This window comes from Carcharhinus amblyrhynchos, chromosome 1, assembly GCF_965287045.1.
Source record: "Carcharhinus amblyrhynchos chromosome 1, sCarAmb.v2.hapA, whole genome shotgun sequence".
Classification (NCBI taxonomy): Eukaryota; Metazoa; Chordata; class Chondrichthyes; order Carcharhiniformes; family Carcharhinidae; genus Carcharhinus; species Carcharhinus amblyrhynchos.
In genome coordinates this window covers 114,110,421-114,137,309 of record NC_137324.1, presented here as the reverse complement: position 1 = coordinate 114,137,309, position 26,889 = coordinate 114,110,421, and the positions used below count along the sequence as shown (strand labels likewise).

Below are 26,889 nucleotides of genomic sequence, written 5' to 3'. Positions count from 1 at the left end.
TAGCATTTTGACATAAATTTTGAGCAGGATAGTGGATAAAATTCCACAACAGAGTCTTGCCAGTCATGGTTATTCCACATGAGACAAGGTTGTGGCAACGGTCACAGAATTTTTCGATTGGAACTGCTTGTCCAAGATGGATTAAACAAATGCAGTGTTTGGGCCATGCCGTTCACTCACCTGCATGGAATTTCCTGCACGAAAGTGAAAATCCATGCTGGCAAGAAACTAATGTTTATTCAGCAGAGTGAAGCTGCCAACCCAGTGAACTGAATCAGTGCCTTGAGGCGAAGTAAGAAACAATGTGTCACCACCCACACACTTGAAAAATAGAGATTTGAGGTCTTCATGTGTGGTATTGAGAATAAGGCATAGTTGACAGATATATATTTTATTTTTCTTGTGAAAATGCAAAGAGAACAAGGAGTTGCCTGTGCACTTCCTATTTTATATCATAAGATCCCGACCATTTGGACCATGTTAATTTATCGATCCAAAGCAATGCCGCAGTGTCTTGTGGCAATGTGGGTGGTATTCTTGCCTCTGAGCGAGAAGATCCAAGTTTGAAACTCATGCTAGGAAATTTCAGCCACTGAAGGCACATTCATAATTTGGCCAAACCAGTTGATTGTCAACCTGCAAACTCTTCCAATACACCAGTGGCAAGCAAAATGAGTAGGAGAGTCCCCTGATCAGCTATGCTGGATGTGGAATGGTGTCCCTCAAGCTATAGCTTCTGACTTCAGGCTAGCAATCTGTTCCAAGAAAGATCAGCTACAGAAACAGATGATATAAGCATGTCTTTCACCTGCCTCATGTGTTTCTAGACACAATCTCCCATGACTGAATCTGATTATTTCTTAAACAATCTTGTGTTTTGTTTCTTGCACTACTCTGTCCGCAGTTTATTCCAAGTGTTGCTCAGTCTCAGTGAAGAAGAAACCCCTCATACTGTCCACAAGTTTACCTTTTACTTGTCTGAACCATGTCCATTTGCAATCTCTCACTGTTTATCTTCATGTACTATTCCAGATGGCCCCTTCCATATCAGTTTTTATCCTGCATACCTCAGTAACAGTTCAGAATGGTTAAAACTAGATAATAATGTTGCACAGATTTCTGTTCTCTGTATACAATAAGAATCTGGATATTGATGTAGACAATAGAGACATCCAGATTTGTAAACATTACTACAACAGAAGTCGTGGAAATAATTTAAAGGACAAAACAAATTTTTGAAATTACGGGCTCTCCAGAGTTGTGGAAGTTATTAGTTGCATCAATTTGACATTGTGGCCCAAAATTCTCTTATTTATATGAACCTCTAAGTGTGCAGACCACCTGGAATGTCAGACAAAACTTCTTTCATGTGAATTCACAGCACGCTGGAAGCTGTTGTGATGCTTCTATCCTATGTTCGTCAAGTGTCTCAGCACTATTTCAAGAGCCTGGCTGTTGGGTGATGAGGGATACTCATGATGATTGCCTATGGTGCCTTACTTTTAAGGTCCCTAGTATTGAAGAAAAGCCCTATAATAAAGCATGCATACAGATACAGTCACGAATTGAGCAAACTGTTGGGTGCTTTTTTGGATGCACTTAGTGCTGTCTGACAATTTGTGCCAGTATGTTTTGTGCTTCCTATTTTTACAAGTCAGAATGTTCTGATCGTAAATATGCTGGAAATGTCAGAGCCCAATAATGGTAATGCTGATAATCTAATTCAGCGACAGAAAGAATCAGATTCATGTTTACCCGGAAGTCTCAGCCCATCAAAGAGCTGCAACTTCTCAATAATCTCCCAGTGGTCGGAATAAAATCCTTGTTCCTCACAGTTAACCATGACATCCTAGTTCTTAGCCACAAAATTGGCACATTACCAGTTCTCCATTTTCTTACAGGAGAACCAAGCACCTTTCCAAGTATCTTTCCATCAAGTATTTCATTGATTTAATTGCAGCTATTTATAGAAATATTCACTTTGTTGATGTTCACATTTTGTGTTCACAAGCATTTCCTGCTATAGTCTGACGCTCCTTCCAGCTGCTATCTTGAGGATCTGACATCTCAGATGCGTGTTGCAAAACACTGGTCCTGGTGAGCCTGACCCATTTAACCTTGCTTGCCAGCTTTCCTCCATATTGCTAGTCTGGGTTTGCTGCAGTACCAGATGTGGCACTGCTTTTAGGACTGAAGAATTGTTGGCCACCTGATTGGCTGGCAGTTTTTGAAGCCTTTGGAATCTTCACACTTAAAGGGATGGAAGCCTGAATGCCAAATAGTTAATTACCTAATGAGCATGAATTTTGTTGTGGCTTCCTCAAACATCTTTCTGGCCATTGGATGGAGTCACCACTGCTGCCATTAAATCTAGCCCAGGGTGTGTGAATGGCCAATAACTTGCGAGAGGTAGAGAAAAGTATAGGTGCTGATTAGCTCAGTTGGTTAGGTAGGTAGCGTGTGGTTCAGAATAACGTCGACAGCACAAGACTTGAGCCCTGTTCTAGCTGAGATAGACTTGGAACCTGCCTCCTAGTGTTGTCCCAAATTAAAATCGTGGCATTAATTGTGGTTGAATGATCCTTGAGTAACTGAGAATGCTGCATGGAAAAGACTGTAATATTTTGCTTTTCATGGTTGCTTCCTGGCTTGCATTCTCTGGAGAAAAAGACAGGACTGTTAACTTTGTCCCACTAAAGCCACATTTTATTTTAGTCATCAACTATATAGCAGGTGGTGGAAGATTGAAACATGCACAGAAATGTGAAATAAATAAAGGTATGCACTAGGGCTCCCACATCCCCATTCCCAACTGCCTGACTAGAGGTGAAGCTGTTGTAGGTAAAATAATACCTCTGAGACAGTGAGTGAAAATACAGTGGTTTTTATTACAAAACTCTGGCGCCTTATTCCAGAACTTTGGGAGAAACTGGTTCCTTACAATGGATTTCCAGACTTCTCATAGAACACAAACACAAGTGGGCATTTATACATTATGAGCTCCAGCAGGAATCACAATTCAAAGTTCCAATTCCTGCCAGACCTCCATTTCTTCCTTCCTGGGTCATGATGCAGCCCCAGAGTTAATTGGGAATTACAGTCCTGCAGTCAGGACACAGGATTCTCTTCCGCAGCAGTACCGGCATCCCTGTCTTTGAAGTTACTTATGCGATCCTGGCTGTCCCAGCAGGACTTTTCCTGGTAAAAGCCAGCATCGTGATCTGCCATCAGCAGCTGTCAAAAGCCGGTATCGTAAACTACCATCTGTGTAACGATGACTACTAACACAAATAGGTAAGATTTACAAAGTCTACAAAATAACAGCCACATTAAACTATCTGTCTTTATAAAAATGAGAATTAAAGCATGTAAGCTGTGAACAAATAACTTACAGTAATGCCAGGATCAATATAAGCCTGGGAAGATCAGCCATGATGAAGGGTTATGTTTGTGACATATTCTAGGTGCAAAATCCATTAACCCTTTCCCTTCAGGTACAAAAATACATTCACCTTTTCCCTACTTCACTCCCTCCTTTTGGTCTGGGCCAGGCCCAAGCATGGCCCCATGACCAATCCAAAGCCAAATGTTACCAGCATATGGACCCCCAGTTAAAAAACAAAAGACAACTTGGGATTCTTTGTACCCACACAATCAATAAGCACCTACTCAACCAACAATAAGTTATCTTACAGGAAAATACCAAAATTCAAGTCCAATACAAGAGCTTGACTTAACCATGCGTGGCTGGCAAGTACCCAAGCAAACACTGGCCTTTATCTGTGCATTGGTCTCGGTTGTCCTTTGCGTATTATACTTCTTTGGCCTGGCTTGGCATTCTGGTTTTCCTTCCTTCCTTCTCGGGTGTGGTGGCTCTCCAACTGCTGGTCGTTGCTGGCAATGGTCACCCTCACTGTAACTCGTTCTTGATTGGTCATTGCCAATTAATCAATCAGGACTTCATCCCCCTCATCGATAAGAGTCCAGTCAGGTGCTGCCACACCCATCTCTGAGTATTGACCATGTCTGTAGACATTGGAGGTTCAGTTCACATATCTCCCTTCCATCCTGAACGCGAAGCATGACAGATCACAAACTCAGGACCAGTGTCTGTCAGGAAATCCCCAGTCACCCAATAGTCAAGCAAGGCTCAGACATTGGCATGCACAGTAATAATACATCCCCACAGCATATTGATATTCCAGAAGTTACAGACAACAATATGCTACAAATACAAATAATGACATACTCTAAACATCATTTTAGGTTCAGAATTATGCACAGGACAATAATAAATCATTGATACAAATGCAAAAGGAAATAACATTCAAATTTGGATTTTGGAGGGTCATGCACCCAAAAAGTGCTGAAGAGGTAGGTTTAACTCTCCAAAATATTCGTCATTTAAAAATGATCCAATTTTGAATAATAAGCACATTTTTGTCACAGTTACCATTTTTAGATTTAAACTTGCATAGTCACAGCTCAATCTATCACCTGGTACACACATGCTATGTTTGTCTTTGACCCAATTAACACAATGTAAACTCTTCCATCATTCTGTCTATTTTATCAATTTATTTATGAATAACATAATTTACACAAATGGTTCATTTTTTCCCCCTTTGAGCATTTTAACTCTTATAATAACTACTAGAAAAACTCCTGTCATCTGTTGTAAAGTCATTGACACTCTCCAGAGCCCTGAGCTTTTCAGAAAGATTAACTCCCAACATATTAGCATTTACATACATTGAATCAACAAACTTTACATGTGAACATGAGGATTACCACAGATAACATTTACGCAGTACAGGCTTTATTTCCAATACCACCTTCTTGTCAAAATTAAACTGATTTACCTCTTATAAGTTCAGGCAATTTCCCATTTATAAGTTGGTTATTTTATGCACTCAATTTATTCTATCACAGATCATTCCCCACTGCAGTTTGACTCACCCTATTAAGTTCAGTGATCTATTTCAGTACCCAGATTGTGGCCATTCAACCTGAGCCCGTAAACAGATCCTGGGTTTTGGCACCAAAGCCAATGGTTGCAGTTGTTTCTCCTTTATATGATTTTAATGTTGGACCTGTGCACTTTCCCTCTGTGCTTTAACAGTTTCTGGCATTCCTGCATTTAATTGCAGGATCCCAGATCCTGTAATCACAATCAGTCAGGGTTTTGGAAATGGGTGGTCATCATGATAGGTGAAAGGGAGCAAGGGCCTAGTATGCTGGAATGTGAGAGAATGACATGAGTGCTGTCCGGTGACTTTGTTGCTGAGAAAAGGAACATGGTGCCATTATCATACCCTAAAGGGAAAAGGCACTGGTTGACTATTGTGCCAGAGAGTATCTGTTATTCTTGAAGCTGTGCTGTTATTTATCTGACAACATTCTTACTGTACTAACTTTGTGAGTTAAACTTCATCTGACACTATAAAGGGTTCCTTGGAATTATTGAAGTCCCGCTCACAGCTGTCATTATCTCCTTCTACACTGCTCGTGATGACTTGCTCCCTGGGTCTCCAACAGGCATCATTTTATTGTTTAATCTGAGACTAAAGCACTTCCACATCAGCCTTGGATAAATTAAATGCTCACTTTTTGCCTCTGCTGTAGGGGCCATTTCACTTCTCCAGTTAAGAACCCATTCAGCCCTTCAGTGGTGTGCAGTCCTTTAAATGATAGTATTGTGTTCTTGTTCTGCCTCCTTCCTGAATTGGTGTCAAGTGGCATAACATTTTAGAAAACAACAGAGCAAGTTTTGATTGCTGTCCTCAGATTGATTTGATATATTGGTGTCAAACCACTCAAGGAGGTCAAAAAAATTATACTTAAGCCAATTTCCTTCAGTGTTGTATGGCGCAAGTTGTGTAATTTATTGCCTCAAACTGTCCACACAATGTGCACCGCTAACGGTTGACCTTTAATCATAAGTGTAAGATCCTTCTGGTAAGATGCTCAACAGCTCTCTGTTGACACAATTTACTTTTGGGTGGAAAGGAAATGTAATTTAATACTTGATTGACAAACATTTATATGGCTGGCATTATGTTTTGCTGAAATCCTGATGAAAATATTAGGAAACATATTACCCTGCATGCTGTACTCTTAGATTATTAGGAACAGCAAATTTATCTAGAATATGTAATAAAAGCATTACTTTAAAAGTAGTTGATAATTTGTTTATATCTTCATAAAAGGAGTAACTTAAAAATTATTGCTGAAGATACCATTAATGTTAAACAACTAATGTCTTCTAATTGTGAAAAATATTCCTGGAGCTGCATTCTATCTTAGGTATATGGATTATATTTTATAACTCATGCTTTGTTCTTCTCATTATAAGGGTGAAGTTTTCAAAATAAGTCCAAATGATTGCTGCCCTGAATGTGCCTTGAGGACCCATAATGTCTGTGAATATGAGGGGCAGGTTCATGGGGTAAGCAGCCTCGCATTTACAGTTGTGTTCATGGTGAAGCAAGCATCAAGGTGAACAGTAGAGCACATTTAAAATGTGCACTTGATGTTAACATTTGCATATTTAATATTGCATTTGTGCCTGCTCATAACATTTTGCCAACACATGAAAATGATCTGTTGCTCTTTACCATTACCATCCCTGATCTTGAATACTGTTTTTATCCTTTAATCTTGTCAGCTTTCATGTAAAAATACTGCAATGTCCCAACATTCCCTTTATAACTCTAAGTGACTCTTTTCATATTGGCAAACCATTGTCATTACATTCACCAATAACAGTAACTTCTATTCATATAGAGACTTTTACATTTGAGGCATTGCAAGATGATAGATTAGCATAATTTGTTGCATATTAAGATGTGGGCTGTAGAATACTGATCTTTATGGAGTGTGAAGACTGGAGGGCTAATCAAGAGAGCATTGAAATAATCCAATTTAGAGATGACAAGAGAATGGCTGGCTGAGGAGTTCAGCATCATTTAGTTTAAGGAAGACACCGGGCCAGAAAATTCAAGCGGTAGAACCTTTTAAAGGAGGCATTATGTGGTCAGGAGCTCAGCTCAGGATCAAATAGTTTATCGAGTTTGCAATCAATCTGATGTTTGATGAGGGAGTTGGAATTGATGGTGGGAGGACCCAAAGCTGAAGGATTTTGTTTGTCAAGTCTGAATGTTGATAACTGTTGCAGTGGGGAGATTGAACTGGGTTGTGTTGCAATACATGTGGTACCTGTTCTTATGCCTGTCAACGATGTCGGGGAGCAATATGAAGATTCTCGTGGATTTGCAACACCCCTATTCAGTCACTTTATTTCTTTTCCAGTGGGGTAAAAATTAAAGAAATACTTGCATTTTTGCAGCACTTTTTATCCTTTCAGGATGCTTCAAAGTGCTTTGCAGCCAATTAACTATTTTTGAAGTGCATTCATTTTTAGATGTAGAAAACACAGAAGCAAGTTTGTCTGTTCAAAAGATTCCACAAACAGCAATGAAATAATGATCAGAAAAATCTGTTTCAGTGATATTGGTCAAGCATGATTATTCTTCTGAACACAAGGAAGAACACCCCCCACCCTTCTATGAAATCATGCCATGTTATCTTTTATCTGAGAGACTGAAGAGATCTTATTTAACATCTTATCCAGAAGCTGAAACCTGAAGAGAAAATGCTGGAAAATAACTTTTATTCAAAAGGCTACTTCCCTGACAGTGCAGCATTCCATCAGTACAGACTGATTATTTACAGCATTTTCTGTTTTGTTTGACAAAAAGAAGCCCCATCTCACATACACATGCAATCTCAGTAAAGCAGAAACCATTATGGTAAACAGAACAGATAACATAGATAATGAAGTGAATGTTGCTGATGGGTGTATTGCAACATGTAAATCCCAATAAGGAATTATAGAATGTTGCAATTCCTTGACATGTAATTATTTGTTAGGGGAGGCGGTGGAACAGTAGTATTATCACTGGACTAGTAATCCCAAAACATAGGGCAATAACGCTCTGGAGATCTGGGTTCAAATCCCATGCCAGATGGTGAAATTTGAATTAAAGGTTTAATGATGACAATGAAACCACTGTCGTAAAAATCCATCTGGTTCATTAATATGTCATCCTTACCTGCTCTGGCCTACATGTGACTCCAGATCAACATTAAATGCCCTCTGGAGTGGTTTAGCAAGTCATTCTGTTCAAGGGCAATTTGGAATGGACAAGAAATGCTGGTGCAACCAGTGTTGTGGACATTCCACCAATGAATAGAAAAAAAACTGATTTGCAACATGTGTTCCACTTACTTACTTTTTGATTCATTTGTTGTCATTTTTGAAACAGGTATTTTTTACAATCATTTTCATAACATAATATTGTAGCATTGTAAGCATTTCAAAGCTGCATTAGTGCCATGTGTATAACACTGAGTGGAAATTACTGTTTTGGACTTTAATTTATTAAAAAAAAAGACTTTGATGTCAAAATCTATGAAAATGTCAAAATGATGATAGAACAGTCAATTGCTGGAGTATGGATATCTGAGATTTCCACTGTAATAGAATAACGCAAAGTTGACAGGAACTCAGAAGTTAAATGTACAAACGTCAGCAAGTGTAGTTTCAAATTAATGGCTACCAGGAGTGGGATTTTCTAAACTTGGTCGTGGCCATCCTGCTGCAAGTGAGAATGGAGAATTTGGCATTAAAGCCAAAACTCCATTTGCTTTGAATGGCACCAGAGAATCCCAAACCCGAATGAGGATAAAAGTTTTCAGTGAAGATATTTATTGTAATTTAGATTTAATGGTGACTCCTGATTTCTGCTTTTTTTTTTGGCAGCATGAGACAGAGTGGACGACCTCAAAGTGTGGTGTGTGTTCCTGCATCAACAATAAAGTTGAATGTGGCTCAAAATATTGTCCCCCCATTTCCTGTGGGAGAGGGGAAGTAACATACACCCCAGATGGAGACTGCTGTCCAAAATGTGTCAAGACTGGAGGTAAGCCAACAAGTTTTTGTGTCTCTGATTGTTGTCAGTTAACTGTCGCATAGAAACTATGAAAATTTACAGGACAGAAGTAGGCCATTTGGCCTATCATTGTCTGAGCCATATTGTGACATTGTTTCACTTTATTTCATTCTTGATTCTTGTGTAAACGTGAAGTATTATGATATGTGAAGGCTTATGCAGCGAAAGTTGTCAAAAGGATAGAAAACTTGAGATCTTTGTGATATTTTCTTTGTCTGCGTTTAGGGGCAGCTCGTCTTACTGCATAGCACTCTTGCCACAGAGTTAGATGGTTGCCAATTGAAAGCTTACTCAGAATTTAAGCATGTAATCTACACTGGCACTGAGGGAATGCCATATAGTTTGAAGTACCGCCTCTTGGATGTGATGATAAAAAAAAAGCCCTGTATACCTGTTTAGATGGAGATAAAAGATTCCATGGTACAATTTAAAGAACAGAGAGGTTCATCAACTCTCGTAGCAGGCATTCATTTCTAAACATCATGGAATACAAATTAATTGGCCATTCAACTCATCTGTTGTTTGTGGGACCTCGCTGTGTGAAAATTAGTTGCACAATTTATGTGCATCACACCAGTAACCATTTAATTAATTGACTGTGAAGCTCCATTGGGATGTCCTAAGCAAACAAAATGTTATTTAAATGAAGTCTGGTTTTAATACCTTTCAGATGGAAATGTGTTCAAGTGCAGGGCAAAATGATAGGGCCACAGCAAATTTCACACATTGTTTCTCATGTTGCTCATTTGTTTGTATTGATTGTCTTTATGAATAGAGTCATGTGTATTTGAGGGAAGAATGTACAGGGATGGTGAAGACTGGAACACGGCTGAATGTTCAAAATGTGTCTGCAGTAATGGAGAGGTGCAGTGCTACGTTGCAGAATGCCAACCAGTGAGCTGTAAGAAGGTGAGTGTACTTAAGTAATTAATATGTTTGTGTAAATAATGAAAAGTAGTCACCATTTTTGAGATATCAGCCTAGTCTCCACATGATTCTTATGTCCTGAGCCTCACCCCTCATTAATCTAATTCTGCCTCATGTTGCTTCAGTCTCTTGAAACTAAAAGAACATTTTTCCCATTTCAAAGGAGGTAGCCTGTCAATCAAAGGAGTGAAGCAGGTGGTTGTTTTTTTACCCTACGTTAATGCATTCTGGACATTGAAACCCCGGCTCAGATCATGTTGGGAGGGTTCCAAGCGTTGTTGTATACAGTTTTAAACACACAATACCACTGTTTCCAATGGGAAAATTTATTTACTGCAGCTCACACTTGTGCAATGATGTTTGCGATAAAGGTCACTTTACTTTTTCAAGACAGGATTCTAAGATCAATCTCTGTAATAAAAACCCATCTAATATAGAAGACAGCATCTAATAATGATATTGAAGTTGGCAAATCATTTTAAACTTGCATGCCAAATATTTGTGACTCTTCAGCGTGTTCCCAAACTCTCTTGTGTAATGGGTTTCTCAAAGACTTTCAAAGCCTGCCTGACCTGATGAAAATACTCTAAGTCATTAAATACAAATTTCTTGTGGCATGTCAGTGACAACTCCGATGTTGCAGGATGCCACAATCTGAACACCTTCTGAATCTTTTCCTGCCTATGTGTGGGCTCTTTTTGAGGGGAAAATTCAAATTTACAGTCCCACAGCCTCAATTTTGCCAATTCCCACATTCATTTTGGAACAAGGAAATTTGGAACAAGGAAATTTGGCTCCGTGTGTCTCCTTCAGCAACTTTACATATATTTTGGGCAGAAGTCAAAGATTGCTGTCTTGTTCTGAATAAGTTCCTTTATATCCTATCTTGTTCTGAATCTTCTGTTAGCAGTTTAAATTACCCAACACTGAATTACTTACAAACTCTGCAAATTTGTAATCTCTGGAGTATTGATGCTTGCAAGGTAATTAGTGGAGAGACACTGTATTGAATTGTAATGTGTATTGTGTCTACTTGTTTTTATTGGACAAGGAATTGACAAGATGAAGTAAGTGAGGTACCTGAAAATGACTTTACAAAGACTCTAATTGGCACAGACCATTGAAAGATTTAATTGCATTTAGCAGATTTCAAATAGGCAATCGAAGAAGATTAGCCTGGCATGAAATTTGGGAAACTTGTAGCAAGAAATGTCTTATTCATTTTCACTTGAAATCCTCAATCTGATTTTTAAAATGTAGCTGCTGATTTGTTTTCCTCTTGTTAGGTTTAAAACAAGTTCAAAAATATGTTTCCAAACCATTTTCTATGTTCTTAATATCTAATATGTAGATAAAATTAACAGAGGATCTTTGAAAGCTGAACATTACACTTGTGTAGCACTGTTAACTTGCAGAGAGACACATCATAAAAGTGTTTTCCATGATGGTAGGTAAAAAAGTGGATATTGAGTAGCAGAACAAGAGGTGCATTTAGGAAGCTTTTAAAGACCATGACGGAGGTGACAAGGTGTTTGACTGAGCTATGGAGTTCAGGGGAATGAAGCCCAGTGGCTCAAGAAACAACAACCAGAAGTGGAATGTAAGGAGTTGGAACAATTATGCATACAAGGGCATACAGCTAGGAGGGTCATAATTGGAGGAAATTCTAGAAACAGGGAGAAGCAATGCCATGGAAGGACTTACAGATGAGAACCAGGAGCTTGAATTTGCTTCTATGATGCACAAAGAGCCAGGTAAGATCAACAAGGGTGAGGGTGATGGTTAATGAACTTAATTTCTGAACTTGTGCATTTGGTGTGACTTGTAACTTTTACAGAGTGAATGTTAAAATGCCCACAAGAAGATGACTGGAGATATCTAGCCTTGTGTTTATAAAAGCTTGGCTAAGGTTTCAATGGCAGAGGGAGAGTTAAGGACAGAGGTCGATAATGCTTTGGAGGTTAAAGAAAGTGGCATTTGAGACTGATAAAAATGCCAACGAGAAAGTTGGGTTCAGAGTCAAACAATATATCAAGAGTGTGTACCTTTGGTTTAGCACCATGTGGTAGCTTGAAATCCAGGTCTGAGATGCATAGATGTGTTTTAGGTGGTTCGATGTTGCCAACAGAGGGAATGCTGGTTTTAGGTTTAGGTCCTAGATCCCAACGTAATGTTAATGACCTATTTTTGTTCCTAATGTCTGTGTTCATAAGTATGATATAATTGATACCAATTGTTTGCACATAACTATTTTAGTCAGTAGACAGAGCTTTATAAATTGATTAAAGAATGCTGCAAACTAAACTAACCTTTATTAAAGCTGCTTAAATAAATAATAGGTTTTTCCTTTCAAAATACCATCAAACAAAGAACAAAATCAGCCCGGGAAACAGGCCCTTCGGCCCAACGAGCCTGCGCCGCCATCTCAACACCACCAGTCCACCTCTCTACCCACGACCCCTGTCTAATGTTTTATGGCCATCCGGATTGAGGGAAACTGATCTAGGGACAATTTATTCCTGCCAATCAGCCTAACAGCACATCTTTGAGGTGTGGGAGGAAACCGGAGCACCCGGAGAAAACCCACGCAAGCACGGGGAGAATGCACAAACTCCAACAGACACCGGCCCAAATCCATGTGTCTGCACAGCAATCAGTGATAGTCACTGAGCTGTCGTCTTGCCCAGTATCTTGTCCAGTTTAGGCACACACTAACGACATGAAGCACTGGGCCAATCTCGAACAACCAAGAGCAGCCCCGGTACGACCCATTGCGTGTATGCCCCTCGTTGGACACGAGGTGGACCGACTTAAAACCTGTGAATGAAGAGAGAAAAAACATTATTATCATACTATACCCATTTACATTACCAGGGACGCCCCAATGCTAATGACCTTTATTTAAAAGGATCTCCTATATCCACCCATCTCCAACTCAGTCATGTGTCTGTCTAAGTTACTCCTAAAGGACTCTAGCGTGTTTGTTTCCACAACCTTACTTGGCAGAGCATTCCATACCCCCACTACCCTCTGTGTGAAAAACCTCCCTCTAATATCTGTGTTGTACCTCTCCCCCCTCACCTTAAGTCCATGGCCCCTTGTCCTACTTGTCTCTATTATAGGAAATAGCTTACCTCTGTTTACTCTATCTATACCCTTCATAATCTTATATACCTCTATTAGATCCCCCCTCAGTCGGCGTCTTTCAAGGGAAAAGAGCCCCAAAGCTCTGTGCTTCAATATTTCCTATATCTACAGTACATTTACCATGTTTCAATTATTGATCCCTTTTTAGTTAGTCTTCACTGGACCATTTTACAAAAAGGCCTTGATTCCATTTGGAAACGCATTCCTTCTTAATGAGGACAGACATTTCTATTTCATTTGAGTAATTCAACTTGTAGAGCTCTGACTTTTAAGCCCCTTCAAGTTTTCCAAGATTACTTGTATGTTAATTGTAAGGGAAGGAGGAGCAGTTGCAGGACACAGAAATTGATCTCCTGTCTGATCCACAGTGCCATTAGTTGTGGCTGTGTGAGCTCAGTTATCCCTGCTGTCTCAAACTATGACAATGATTCTGCAACAGAAGTAAAAGGTATTTAATTGGAGGCAGAAGGAAGAAACCATTCTTTCCTATTAAGCAAAAGGAGACTTCACCAAAAGTAGATTTTTGTGGAAAGTTCTCATTACTCTCTTGCTTAATAAATAATAATCTAATAAATGTTTCATGAGTGCTCCTTAACTAATCCCCTAATTTTGAAAACTGGCCATAACAAAATTAAACAGAGATCATCAATGTGATTCATCTGTAATTCCAAAGACCATGCCCAGGATTTTACAACCCCACCACAGCATCCCCCTGCCCCGTAAATGCGCCGAGCCGTTTAAATTGCTGTTGACTTCAGCAGGACCGTAATATCCTGACCCGTCAGACATGAACATAATTTCAGCTGAAAAGGTAAATGGGATATATTCCTATCTAAAGTCAGGGGCTATCATTTCTTACAGAACAAAGTGAAAATCTAGCTTTGGGGATTTGTTCATTTTTAAAAAAAACAAAGTTATATTCTCATTTTTCATGCAATAATCAATATTTTGAAATAATTGTGACCGTGTTACTTAAATTCCTTTTAATAGAGATAGGCAAACATCTGAATAAGAAATGGACTAAAGATTTTCTATTTGGAGGACATATTTTGATGGATCAGTAAAGGTTGGCACTGTGCTCTTCCAGGCTCAGCAAAGAGTGGCATAGTGGTAGTGTCACTGGATTAGTCCTTCAGTGGCTCAGACTAATTCTCATGGATTGTAGGTTCATATCTACAATCCAGCTGGAGGAATTTAAATTAATAAATCTGGAATTGAAAGCTAGATCCATAACGATGCAATGAAAGTATCAGCTTGTTATAAAAACCTATCTGCTACACTAATGTCCTTTAGGGAAGGAAATCTGCCATCATTATCTGGCCTGGCCTACATGTGACTCCAGACCCACAAGATTGTGCTTGAATCTGAACTGCCCTCTGAAATGTCTACCAAGCCAAGCTGCACCAAACTGCAAGCACTATGTCTGTACCTGCACCATATGGCCGCAGCAGTTTATGAAGGCAGCTTAGCATCACCTCCTTGAGCGTGATTAGGGACAGTCAACAAGTTTTGACCTTGCCAGTGTTGCTGCCTTCCAAGGAAGGAATAAATTTTAACAAGAGGCAACACAAATGGGAATAATATGGGAAAGAAATATATGATCCAGTCGAACCAAGATGCTCGACTGAAACAGTGTTGCCCCAGTGTTACTGGACAAGAGAAGTATATTGTGGCAAGCATTCAAGGGTGAAACAAGTATAAAACAAATAATAATAACACAGTACAGTGACTAATGCAAATAACAATTATAGATAAATAAATATTGAACACAACACTCTGGTGGCATCTTGGTATTACAGGTTGCCAGCAGCAGTTGAAAACAGTTGTTTTGAAGTCCTTTGTGATTATGTTCAATTGGAGTGAGGTATCAATGAGTAATTTATCAGGGGCTTGTTTTCTTGCCACTATTACCTATAATTGTTGGCCCCTCACAAGTGGTTAATAAGTTAGGAGAAGCCAGTGGCACTATAAATTTTACATCATCTGCCTAGTAGGGTCGGTTTGATAGACCTGCTCTCCAATTTAGTTGTGTACAGAGAGACCACTTTGGAATTTGGTCTGAATTTCCTATATAGGTTGATCATGCAATCTTTCCCTGTCATAAATTTTCATTCCCAATAAACTCTGATATATTTATTCCCATCTCAGTCTGTTCTTAAACCAATATTGAAATGAGTTCAGGACGTATAACTGAACTGTGCTAGCACATATTGACCTTGTGGGAGACTACTTTAAACTGAAGATTTACTATATGGTGAGCTCGGGTCTTGGCAGGAGCTAAGTACAGACACAGATCAAACCTCCATAGAGATTCTCCTGATCATCTGTTGTAATTGGCAAAAGATCCAAGAGATTTTAAGCCCTGATTGATAAGCAGGAAAAAGATGCCAAATCTGAAGTTGTCATAGGCACCCAGTTGATTTTAACAAGTAGACTTCATTAACATTTTGCTGGATAGCCGCCCACCCAGAACAGGCATAAAATAGCTGCTGCCCTGTGACGTTTGGGCAGTTCAGAGACTGCTCACAGGCATTGTGTTTAAGCATATGGCGAGGTTTCAATGGTAGGGTGAGGACACTGGAGTCTGGGTCAGCAGTATCTCAAACGTTTCCTATGCAGCCGAGAGAAGCACCTGGCCGAAAATGTAAGTTTCATATTTAACTTCTGTGACTTCACTTCTGTTCCAGCAGGTGTTACTGGTAAGAGTGCCCACAACAGATGTCAAGGCCAGCAGGCATTTAAATTGCCAAATTGCCTTTGTGTAAAATAAATATTATATTGTTACGGCCAGGTGAGATGGGGTAGAATGGCTGCTATCTCTCCCACCTTGCGGTTGACCACAACAGGTGTTTCCATTAGAATTTTCTTGTCAGCCTAGTGAGTGTTTAACTGTTAAGTCCTGTGACTATAAAAGATAAACACAGACGGATTTTCTTGTAAGATTTAAAAGAAAAGGAAATAGTGCTTATTGTCCTTAATGCAGATAAAGAAAAATTAATAAAAATGCTCCAACTCAAATATGCACCCATGACACACACAGACAGAGGTAGGTTACAAGAAGAGCAGTTGGGTTAAATTGTTTGAATGTTCAATAGAAAGTCAATCATATATGGGGTGGGATTCTCCCAAAAGAATTCTAAGTGTCAAATTTGTGCAAAAATTGGGGTAAGTCCCGCTGATTTTTTCAGCAGGATTTTCAAAATGCATCTCCTACACTCTGTGCACTGCAGAGTACACTAATGTGAATCATGTGAAAGATTAGTGGGCAGGCCTATTCCCACTAGAGAGACTGCTGAGGGGGCCACTGCATGCGCACTGATCTGTCATAGCGGAGATTGGCGCATGTGCACTGGTTCCGCTTGCAGGCCACCTGATTACCAGCCAGCCCCATGACCCTGTATCACTGATACTCCGATCTCCTCCACAGTCCAATTGCTGGCCTCCTGGACATATCCAAGCCAGTTCGACCCCACCCCTGGCAGTCCTGATTTCCCCCATTCTGGAAGTCCCCCACCCCCTTGCAGCCTCAATTGCACAGGCAGGCTAGCAACGGAAATACAGTGTATGGAGACTCGCAGAGGCTATTGGCACCCAGTCTGCCAAACAGCCTCTGCTTGAGTCTCCCGCCCGCTGCATAGCTAACTGCAAGAATTGCCCCCATGATTCCTGTAGTTTATTTTTGTTCACTTATGGGAAGTGGGCTTTGCTGGCTGGGCCAGCATTTATTGCCCACCTTTAGTTGCCCTTGAGAAGGTGATGCTGAACTGCCTCCTTGAACTCCTAGAGTCCATGTGGCGTAGGTGAACCTACCATGTTGTTAGGGAGGGCATTCCAGGATTTTGACAGTGACCATGAAGGAATGGCAATTTCGAGGTCAAGATAATGTGTGGCTTAGAGAGGAATTTCCAGGTGGTGGATGTACCTATGCATCTGTCACCTTGTCCTTCTAGATAGTAGCAGTCTTGAGTTTGGAAGGTGTCAGGGTGCCTTGGTGAGTCGCTGCCATGCGCCTTGTAGATGGTACACGCTGCTGCTACTGTGTGTCAGTGGTGCAGAGTGAATGTTTGTGGATGGGGTGCCAAATAAGTGGATTGCTTGATGGTGTCAATCTTCTTGAGTGTTGTTGGAGATGCACTCACCCAGGCAAATGGAGGGTATTCCATTATACTCTTTACTTGTTGATGGTAGACAGCTTTGAGGAATCAGGAGGTGAGTTAACCTTCATAGAATTTCTAGCCTTTGACTTGCCACAGTATCTCTGTGGGTGGCCAGTTAAGATTCTGGTCAATGTAAACCCCCAGGATGTTGATAGAAGGAATTCAGCAAAGTAATGCCATTGAATGCCAAAGGGAGATGTTTAAATTTTCTTTTGCTGGAGATGGCTATTATCTGGCACTTGTGTGGTGTGAATGTGCCTGCCACTTGTCAGCCCAAGCCTGCATATTGTTTAGGTCTTGCTGTATTTGGACGTGGACTGCTTCACCATCTGAAGAGTCAGGAATGGGTGCATAGAGAACAGTTTCAGACTTTGTTCAGTGATTTTTCCTCGATTCTGTGCAGAGGTGACTTAAAGTTTTAACAGATGATCTCTGTATTTTTCTTTAAAATCTGCAGCTATTTGGACCACGCTATTTGGATGTTGACTGTGATGTTTGGCTGGTCATGTACAAGAAGGCTTATATTTATAGAAGGGCTTGGGAGAGAGAAAAAAGATGGGCTCGCTCTGGAAACCCAATTTCTTTTTGTTTTTAAGATGAAAGCTTGCTGCCAAATGACCTCTATTCACAATCTCACTAGTTATTAAATATGGTCACACCAGACCTTGATACCCTCATTTGAGGTTTATTGTGTTAATTGTTTACTACAGTGAGTTGTCTGAATGCTCTGGGTTGGAGACCTTCTCAGCTGAAGTTCATTGTCCAAAGTGATGAGTTTAATTGATTAGTGTGCACCCATCTGGATAAATAGATTATGTTTGGTTGTCTTTGAGTAGTTCAGGATTGGCCTTTTACACTTTGCCACTTGTTTAAGATGATTGTTCTCTTGGTCCACTTCCAGACAACATACCTCCTTTCTGACTGCTTTACAATTTGCAGGGGAAATGTTCGACCATTTAAAGAACTGCTATTTAGGCCATCTTAAAATTTATCGTGGTTTCAGTCCATTCAATAAATAGTTACTCTTGGTAAAAACAGGATTTGATAATATTATGAGGCATCCACTTGACTTGGGTAAATGTCTCAATGTCAGGTGTTAAAGCATCTCCTGAGCAGTATCTAGGTGGCAAAAAGAACCATGTGGTTTAAACTTGTTTTGGACAAGTATTTCAGAGACACAAGGTAATCCTCTAGAGACCTGGTTCAAATCCCACCACAGCAGATGGTGAAATTCAACTTTAATTGAAATCTGGCTTTTAAAAAGGCTACTGATGACCATGGAACCCTTGTTGATTGTTATTAAAAACCCATCTGGTCCACTAATGTCCTTTAGGGAAGGGAATCTTCCACCCTTACGCTGTTTGGCCTCGATACAAATCCAGGCCCACATCAATGTGGTTGACTCTTAAAGGCCCAGAGATAGGCAATAAATGCTGGCCCAGCCAGTGACTCTCACATACCATGAACAAATTAAAATAATTCCTGTTTCGCCATAATTCTGAAGGGTGGAACGAATTAAAAAATCTCTGTACCGTAGGTGGGATGTATTCTTGTTTCCCACCACTTTTCCTGCCAAATCCCAGGGAAAAAAATAGCAGGAACAAGAAACTTCTGGCCTGAGGCATTAGGATTCCTGCAGAGGGAAGAAGGTGCTTCAAAGATAGGATTTGTAGGTACTAAAATAAGCTCCTGTGTAATTTAGAAGTTTCCCAATGCAAGGCAATAGGATTATGATAAAGAATTCAAAGCTTGGATTGAAATTAGTGACAGCAGAATGGAAGGAGGTGAAACCAAAACCTTCCTTCACCAATCAACCAGTTATGACCCCAAATCAAATCTTATTGTGTCTCTAAATTCCTATATTTATCTTTTGGAATTTAAATGTTAATAAATTATAATCTGAGCAATGAAGTGTCTAAAGCTTCTCATTTATCACTTTCCCTCCCCGTTAACTTCAGGATGAAGATGTTGTAATGCAAGTTGGAAAATGCTGTCCTGAATGTCTGCCAAAATCCTGCACGTTGGCAGGGAAGAAGTACAAGGTAACCTTGAAGCTAATCTACAAGTTTTGATTTTATTAGTTAAAGCCTATTTTTCAATTGCCAGTCAAGTTCCAGGTCTGACAACACAAAAAACTGATGTAGGCTGTTCTGAGGCTCTGCTTTTCCTTTAAAAAGGTCTTAGATTAGAATTTTAGATGCCTATATTGACAGCAGTGTTTAAGTGTGCGATACATCTGAAAAGGCTGCTTGTGTTGAGATGCAAAAGAGAGAAAGATTTGCGTTTATATAGTGCTTACTAAATACTTGTTTACTCGCATGCCACTTCCCTAGATTAAACAGCTCATTGACTCACCTCTCCTGGCTTTCTAGCTACTCATCTTTCTCCACTCTCTGGCCGTTCGTCTCTCACGCCGCTTGCATCTTCCTGCTGTCCCACCGTTCGCATCTTCCTGCTCTCCCGCAGCTTGCCTCTCCCCGCTCTCCTGCTAGTCACCACTCCCTGCTTTCCTGCCATTTGCCTCTCCGGCTCACTATCTCATCTGCTTTGCCCCTTCTTTCCTCAATCCTCCAGCTTGCTGCTTCCCTCTGCCACATCCTCGTTGTGATCTTATTGCAGCACTGATGGCATTGGCCCTCAAATTTACAGATTTCAGATATCTATTCACCATAAAAGTACAATTTAGGTCTTGGATGTTTACTAAAAAGTGTCTGCTCTTTGTTTCCTCAGCATGGTGATCAGTGGAAGAAGAATGAGTGCACTAGTTGTATTTGCGACCATGGTGATGTTAGATGTTATACGCAGACATGCCCATCATTGACTTGTGAAAAGGTAATTACAAGTGGAGTAAAGCACATGTTGATTTATGGGATATTATGAAGAAGGTTTTCCTGTCCTGCATCTTTGTACTAAAAGGAAATTTAGAGACCCTGCCAATTTTGAGGTGCACTATCCCTCTCTCTGGCAGTGTTAATGTTGGAAATTGGTTTACAGAAGTGGATTTCTTGGACTTTGGACTAAAGGCAATTTTTCAACACATCAGTGCATCTACTTCAAGGAAGTTGGAATTTCTGATTAGTCCTCCCTAAATCAATTGCAGAGCAATATTAACAATGGTTATCAGGATGCTTTTGCACGTGTATTGTTTGACAATATGAACATAACATTACATTGGAACCATAGAAAGTTTATGGCACTGTAAGACAGCATTTGGACCATTATGTCTGCCCCGACTGACAAAAGAGGCACCCTGGCTAATCCCACTTTCCAGCATTTGGTACATGGCCCTGCAGGTTATGGCAATTCAGGTGCATATCTGGACATCTCTTCAATAAGTTGAGGGCAGTGAGTTTTAGACAACCCTCATGGGTGAGGATGTTTTTCCTCATCCCCCTCTGATCCTTCCAACAATTATTTTAAATCAATGCATCCCAGCCACTGAGCTGTCTGCCAAATAACTTCACTGCATCCAGACCCCTAACTATTTTGTATATCTCAGTCAAATCTACCCTCAGTCCCCTTGGTTCCAAGGCAAACAACCCCAGCCTATCAATCTTTGCTCATAGCTGCAATTATCCAGACCTGGCAACATCCTCATAAGCTTCTCTGTGCCGTCTCTAGTGCAATTGCATTCTTTCTGCAATGAGGTGACCAGAACTTCACACATTACTCAAGCTGTGACCTAACTAATTTTTTTATATATTGTTCCTACGTATCCTCCTGCTCTTGTATTCCATGCCTCGGATAATAAGTTAAAAAATTCCGTATGCCTTCTTAACAACCTTATCCACCTAGTGTACTACCTTAATTGCATCTTGCACTTTCATGTCTTGTGAGCAGTCAGGTGCTTGTCTTTTCAAAAATATGCTGTTCATAAAATTTGTAGGACTCATCACTGACTAAGCTATGTCTTTCTGCTTACTTGAAAGTTTTGTCAGCAGTGTGCTTAAACTTCATGCAAAGTGGAAGATTTTGCCATCTTGATTAAAGGGTATATTTTGGCTATGAGCAAATGTTAAACATTCCCACCTGTTGTTTGATATGGCTAACCCAGCAGATGAACCCTTTGTAATTAAAGAACTGTAAGATTTTTGGGTGTTTCCAAAATATCCCAGGAAACTAATCGCAATCTGTTTGGGAATTGCTAACCATGTAAGTTTGTGGGTTTGGTGGCAGTTTCAGTCACATGGTGTACGTTTGTGAGAAGCTTTTGTCTGCTGCCCTGAAGCTTTGTGTGTTTGTTAATGTAGGTGGGGTCATTCTGAAGACTGTGCATGGAGTTAAGGAGTGCTGAGATTCAAGCCTCCCAAGCATGATGCACATGTAGTTTTAACTTGTGGTATTTAACTCAAGGACTCTCGAGTGTAAAGGGAAAAGCATTTTTAAACAAAAGTTTGAAATTGTGCAGAAGGAGGAAGATCTCACATTCTGTCATAGTGACACTTGTTCTTCAATTTAAGTCTGTTTGCAAAGCGTGAGCATTTTATAGGTACATATAATTAATATTTTGAATTTGCTGAAGATAATTATTTTGTATGTTTATTTGTGGCTTGCAATTGGACACAAAATTACAGTTGTGAAATAACATACCTAACATATAGGATAACATACCTAACTCCCTCCAGCCTCTGGATTTTCCCTTGCCACCAGCCTCAAATGTGTCTCAAACCTCCAATCTTCTACCACCTTCCCCTTTTATGACTCCTTTCTTCTTCCTTTGCAACCTCCAGCTGTGACCTGGCACCAAAGCCTACCCACTTTACTGCTGGATTGTCTTCAACCCGGCTGATTGCAGCTAAGAAACGGAAACAAACGGTGTTAACCTGCCATTAAATTCAGCAGGACCAGATGAAAACCCAAAATAAAAGCAGTATACTCTGAAGATTGGAAATCTGAAACACAAACAGGAAATGATGGAAAAACTCAGCAGGTTTGTCAGCATCTCTGGAGAGAAAAATAAAGTTCATATTTCAAGTCCATATGACCCTCATAATGCAGAGTCAAACTGTTAACTCTCCTTCTCTCTCCAAAAATGCTGTTAGACCTGCTGAGTTTTTCCAATATTTTCTGTTTTTATTCAACATGGAACCTGGTCTTCCAAGTTTTCGAAATGCATACTGCTGCCCCCACCCCCCCTCCCAGTATTGGGGCCATTGTGTACAACCCTCAAGATGCCAAAACGAATCACCATTTTGATATTTGATGTTTTATTTATTTCCACAGGGACTGAATAAAGTCAGAAGATCTGGACGCTGTTGTGAGGAATGTGTGTCTGGAAAAGGGAACTGCCTGTATGAAGGTGTCATCAGGTATCACGGAGAGATGTGGAATGTAACTGGCTGCGAGTTCTGCATGTGTGAGAGGGGGCAGGTCATCTGTCAGACTGCCGAATGTGCCCGAGTGGAATGCTCGTGGGTAAGGCAGCCTGTTTTCCTATGTTGTCATTACCTACGGTGGTGTGGCTTTGCTATATTCAGTGAAAGAAATCATCTGAATGAAATGCTAGAAATATTCAGGTCTTCAGGTCAATTATTCTGAATTATCTGCATATCATGAATTTTGGCATTCTGAAAGTGGGCATATTGCTGAAATATTTACAATATCCGGCTGACAATGACAATTGGTATCATATCATCTAACTTAAATCAAAGAAAAATTCATTACTTTTCTGTAATCAATGCACTGATTCATCTTGAAGCAAATTTTACCCTCCTCCCAGCCACATGCATATTACATTTACTTGAAACTTGACTCATCAAGTATTGATATCTCAGGTTCAGTATTGTCTGGCCTGTACACAAAGCAGGTAAAGTTGAAAATACATTGTTCATCCTTTGAGGTGAAGATAGCCATCTTCATCATGTTAAGTTGATAAACGTGATTTACCCATAAGTTGGATTGTGGTGAGGGAGAGTTGCACATCGTCAGCCTGACCTATCTTGGTCCAGTGGTGAGACTAACTGGATGGCTAGGGATAGATCTGGATTTGGTAGATGACCAGGACATCATCTGTGGCTTGTTGAATTCTGTGTATTCTACAAGACTGTGCTGAACTGCCTTGACGGCCATTGAGCCTGAAATGGTCTCATCCATCTAACCCAATGGAGTCAGTCTTCGCACACCAGAGTCAACAAATTCAAGAATCATCAAGAGTTGGAGACCCGCTGGCTGTTCTCACCAGGTTTGGCCTGCCCTTGACAGCAGTTTACCAGGCTACAGCCAGTGTGTGTGCTAACAACAACTTGGAGCCACAGTTAACAGGTGGAAGAAGGTGCAGACAAATACAGCATGAGCTATTTCAATGGTTCAGAGAATCCACCTGTGAGAGATGCTACTTGCCCCTCCCCCCTTCACACACCCCAATTGAAAATATACAAATGTTATCTTGCACAATTTGATAATATCCAAAACAATCAGAACAGAAGAGTTGCTTCTGAAGAGAATCACAAGATATGTTTTGTAGGCCAACAAAGATAAAGATTTGCCGTTATTTTGACATTGTACCTGCACAAATTCATTAAAATATACCTGAGGATAGTTTAAAGTGGAACATCTTGTTATGGAACACATTCAGAGATGTAGTTCAATGGCTTGTGGGAGGGATGGGGTAGGGACAAGAATTTGGAGTTAGACCTTGTTTCCACCTGTGCATCATGTAGACTAAATTACGATTGGAGAGATGTATGGGGCACTGCTCGAATAGCCGGGAGACATCAGCGGTGGTTGTTTTGCAGGCTTCCTGCTGGGTGTTATGGCCTCTGCGCTTCTCCGTGGCAAGGATTTCTGATGTAGTCAGCTATGGCGCATAGCTGATTATCATATGGAAATGTAATGGTAATTGACACTTTCATAAGATTAGCGGGCCCAGGATTGAATTCTCTAGGTCCACGTTAAAGGGGAACAGACAGACTGACACTGCTGGAGGGAGGAGAGACCATTGAGGCACCTGTCCAGGAAGTCAGCGGTAAGGGAGGCAGGTGGTGCTCCTTGGGCAGTGCCAGCCTGGCTCCCCCAGCCTGGCACCCTGGCAATGCCCAAGGAGCACCTTGGCACTGCCCATCAACACCAGGCAGTACCAAAGGGGTGAGGCCAGAGGGGCAGGGCGTAATGGGGGGGAACCTGCTGCCACTTTGCCATTGGGATTGGTTGGGGGGGAGGGAAGGAGGGAGTTAGGGCAATCTGGGCTGGCCATTCAGGTGGGTAGGGAGGGAGTGGGTGTTTGAAATTGTTGGGGGGAGATCGGGAGTTGTCATTGGGTTCAGTGGGTGGGTTGGGACTGCCGGGGGGAGGGGCTTATCCTAGGAGGTCCAAAAGACCAGTGGTCAGGGGGTTTGTGGGGCTGGCTAGTGATCTGGAGGCTGGCAAGTGAGGAGGGGGAGGTCGCTGTGCATGCGCCGATCTCTACGCTGACAGATCAGCACATAAGCTTTGGCCCACTCGTCACTATGCTGCTGACCTTCTGGGTGGGAATAGGCCCCTGATTTTCAGAGAGAATCCTGCTAGGGTACTGTGATGCACAGAGCATTGGCGTTTCATTCTGGAAATCACGTGGGGAAAAAACAGGCAGGTTTTACTCCCAATTTCCCGCATGTTGGGAACTTAGAATTTTTTTGGGAGAATCCTGGCCATGAGTTTTTGGCATAATTTCTCCACCACCTCTGCCAGCTTTTTTTGTATTTCTGGATTTGGCTGGGAATTATGCCCATTGCACCCTTGTTAGGTTCCAGAAGAAGTCACATCTGCTGAGGACTCTCTGCACCATGAGAAGGAAAAGTATTCAATCCCACAGAATTGAGTTAAAATTTTATCACTCCTATTTCAGACATTAAAGAAGTTTTGGCTCAACCAACAATATGCTACTCTGATTTTCTGCTGGGTAGTCAGTGATCACCCTTTCCATTTCAGTTGGATTTCTCATCCTGGCTATTTAAATAAATCGCAATGCCACAATTTGGGATTTTAGTGAATTGTTTCAGTGTTTAGGAAAAAGCGTATTTTAAATTAATATTTTAATATTTAATATTCATTTTAATATGGGTCCATGGACTCGAGCAACAGAAGCACATCTAATTAATCATTTTTATTTATCAACACATGAATACAAACCCCATACAGGCAAGGATGATGAGATTAATGTCAATTTCATTCTTAAACAACAAATTTATTGGCCCTTATGAATTGCGTTGCCTACAGCTCAAAGCTGTCACGACCATTGTGTCGTACATTTATATGCTAAATTATGTGAAGTAAGAATTGTATCCATTTGTAAGCGCATGCATTGGACATATAATTAGGATACAAGCATGCGGGGTAAATAATTAAACATGTTAGTGGTCATAAAGGCCGCCTACCAGTGGCTCTTGCCCTTACTTATTAAAACGTTATCTCTTTATTGTTCTCTGGCCATCCCACATGCTTGATCAACCAAAGATGGCCTTCAGAATTTTTTTTATATCTCTTCAGATGTTTGTTATGCTGAGGTCTATTCTTCATTGGCACTCCTACCACCTTTAAAGATATCTTGGCATCTGTTCACCAATTAATATTCCATTTTGAGGTCATCATTACCATTTCAATATGGCATCTCTGCCTGCTGAGAGTTTATTTAATCCAATTTATTCCATACAACTATCTGCCTGTATGCTGTTGACTAGTTTTGTGACTCTTACACTTTTGCGGTGAAGAAGGCTCATGGAACTTTGGGCCGAAACTATTACTATTAATGTGTTCCTTTGGCAGTGTGTGTTTTTAGACTTGCAGTATAAGTTGTGGTAATCATTATCAGATTTAAGTAAATGTTTGTAATTATCTGCAGGGTGAAGAATTGTTACATTTGCCTGGAAAATGCTGTCCTGAATGTGTGTCGGTTGGTAGTTACTGTGTTTATAGAGAACAAGTCAAGGAGGTAAGTCCATCTCAATATGTGTAGAGTATGCTCAGAATCAAATGGAAAATGTTTTGAGGATGGCACGGTTGTGTGCATACAGAGGAACTAATCATAATCCAATGAAGGAATGATTGAATTACTTTGTTAAAACCAGAGGACTAGATCAAATGCATGATTTGCACCTGATCCACCCCCCCCCCCCCCCTCTTCTTGTGCACCTGTTTGCAAAGCTGTTAGCTAAACTGGGAAGTTATTGGTCTAGGTTCGAATCTTACAAGCCTTAGATATTCAGACCACTTTCTTTCTATTATCCCAGGAAATGTTTATTGGTACTTCCTGATAACGTGGAACTGGAACTGAAGATTTGGGATTATACGAAGTCCAGATATTAGTAGTAGCCTATGAAAATTTGTCTTTGTGAGCAGCTCCGTAACATTGCCTCCCCTCCACCCAACATAGTTCTGTCACTATTTCAAAGGGCATAGAACTTGTCGTGTTTAGAGCCAAAGATAAAGCTAGAATTACCTAGGGACTAAGGCCCCAGCGAAGAATGTTAAAAGAGGAATTTAGAGCTAAGATTGGAGGAGTGACAATTAAATCCAGCAAAGCGAAGAACAATTAGACTTGCAGGCTGAAGAACAAGACGGATGGCAGAGGATACTGGGAAAGAAATGAAGATGGGGGAATTCTCCAGTGCTATTTTATTCAACTAAAAAATTTATAAAGTGATGGAGGAAGCATGGTGTGGTTGTTCATA

The 26,889-nt window shown here is 40.6% G+C and overlaps 1 protein-coding gene across 2 annotated transcripts in view; it reads left to right on the top strand.

Annotated features, from left to right (window-relative positions):
* fras1 (Fraser extracellular matrix complex subunit 1) overlaps window positions 1–26,889 on the top strand; it is a 473,019-nt gene that overhangs the window by 168,276 nt on the left and 277,854 nt on the right. For both annotated transcript variants that reach the window (XM_080191292.1, XM_080191285.1), the window contains exons 4-10: window positions 6,356–6,448; window positions 8,825–8,984; window positions 9,790–9,923; window positions 19,204–19,287; window positions 19,976–20,077; window positions 22,469–22,660; window positions 26,061–26,150. In XM_080191292.1, coding sequence (XP_080047418.1) covers window positions 6,356–6,448; window positions 8,825–8,984; window positions 9,790–9,923; window positions 19,204–19,287; window positions 19,976–20,077; window positions 22,469–22,660; window positions 26,061–26,150 — 855 coding nt within the window. The remainder of the gene's footprint in view (window positions 1–6,355; window positions 6,449–8,824; window positions 8,985–9,789; window positions 9,924–19,203; window positions 19,288–19,975; window positions 20,078–22,468; window positions 22,661–26,060; window positions 26,151–26,889) is intronic.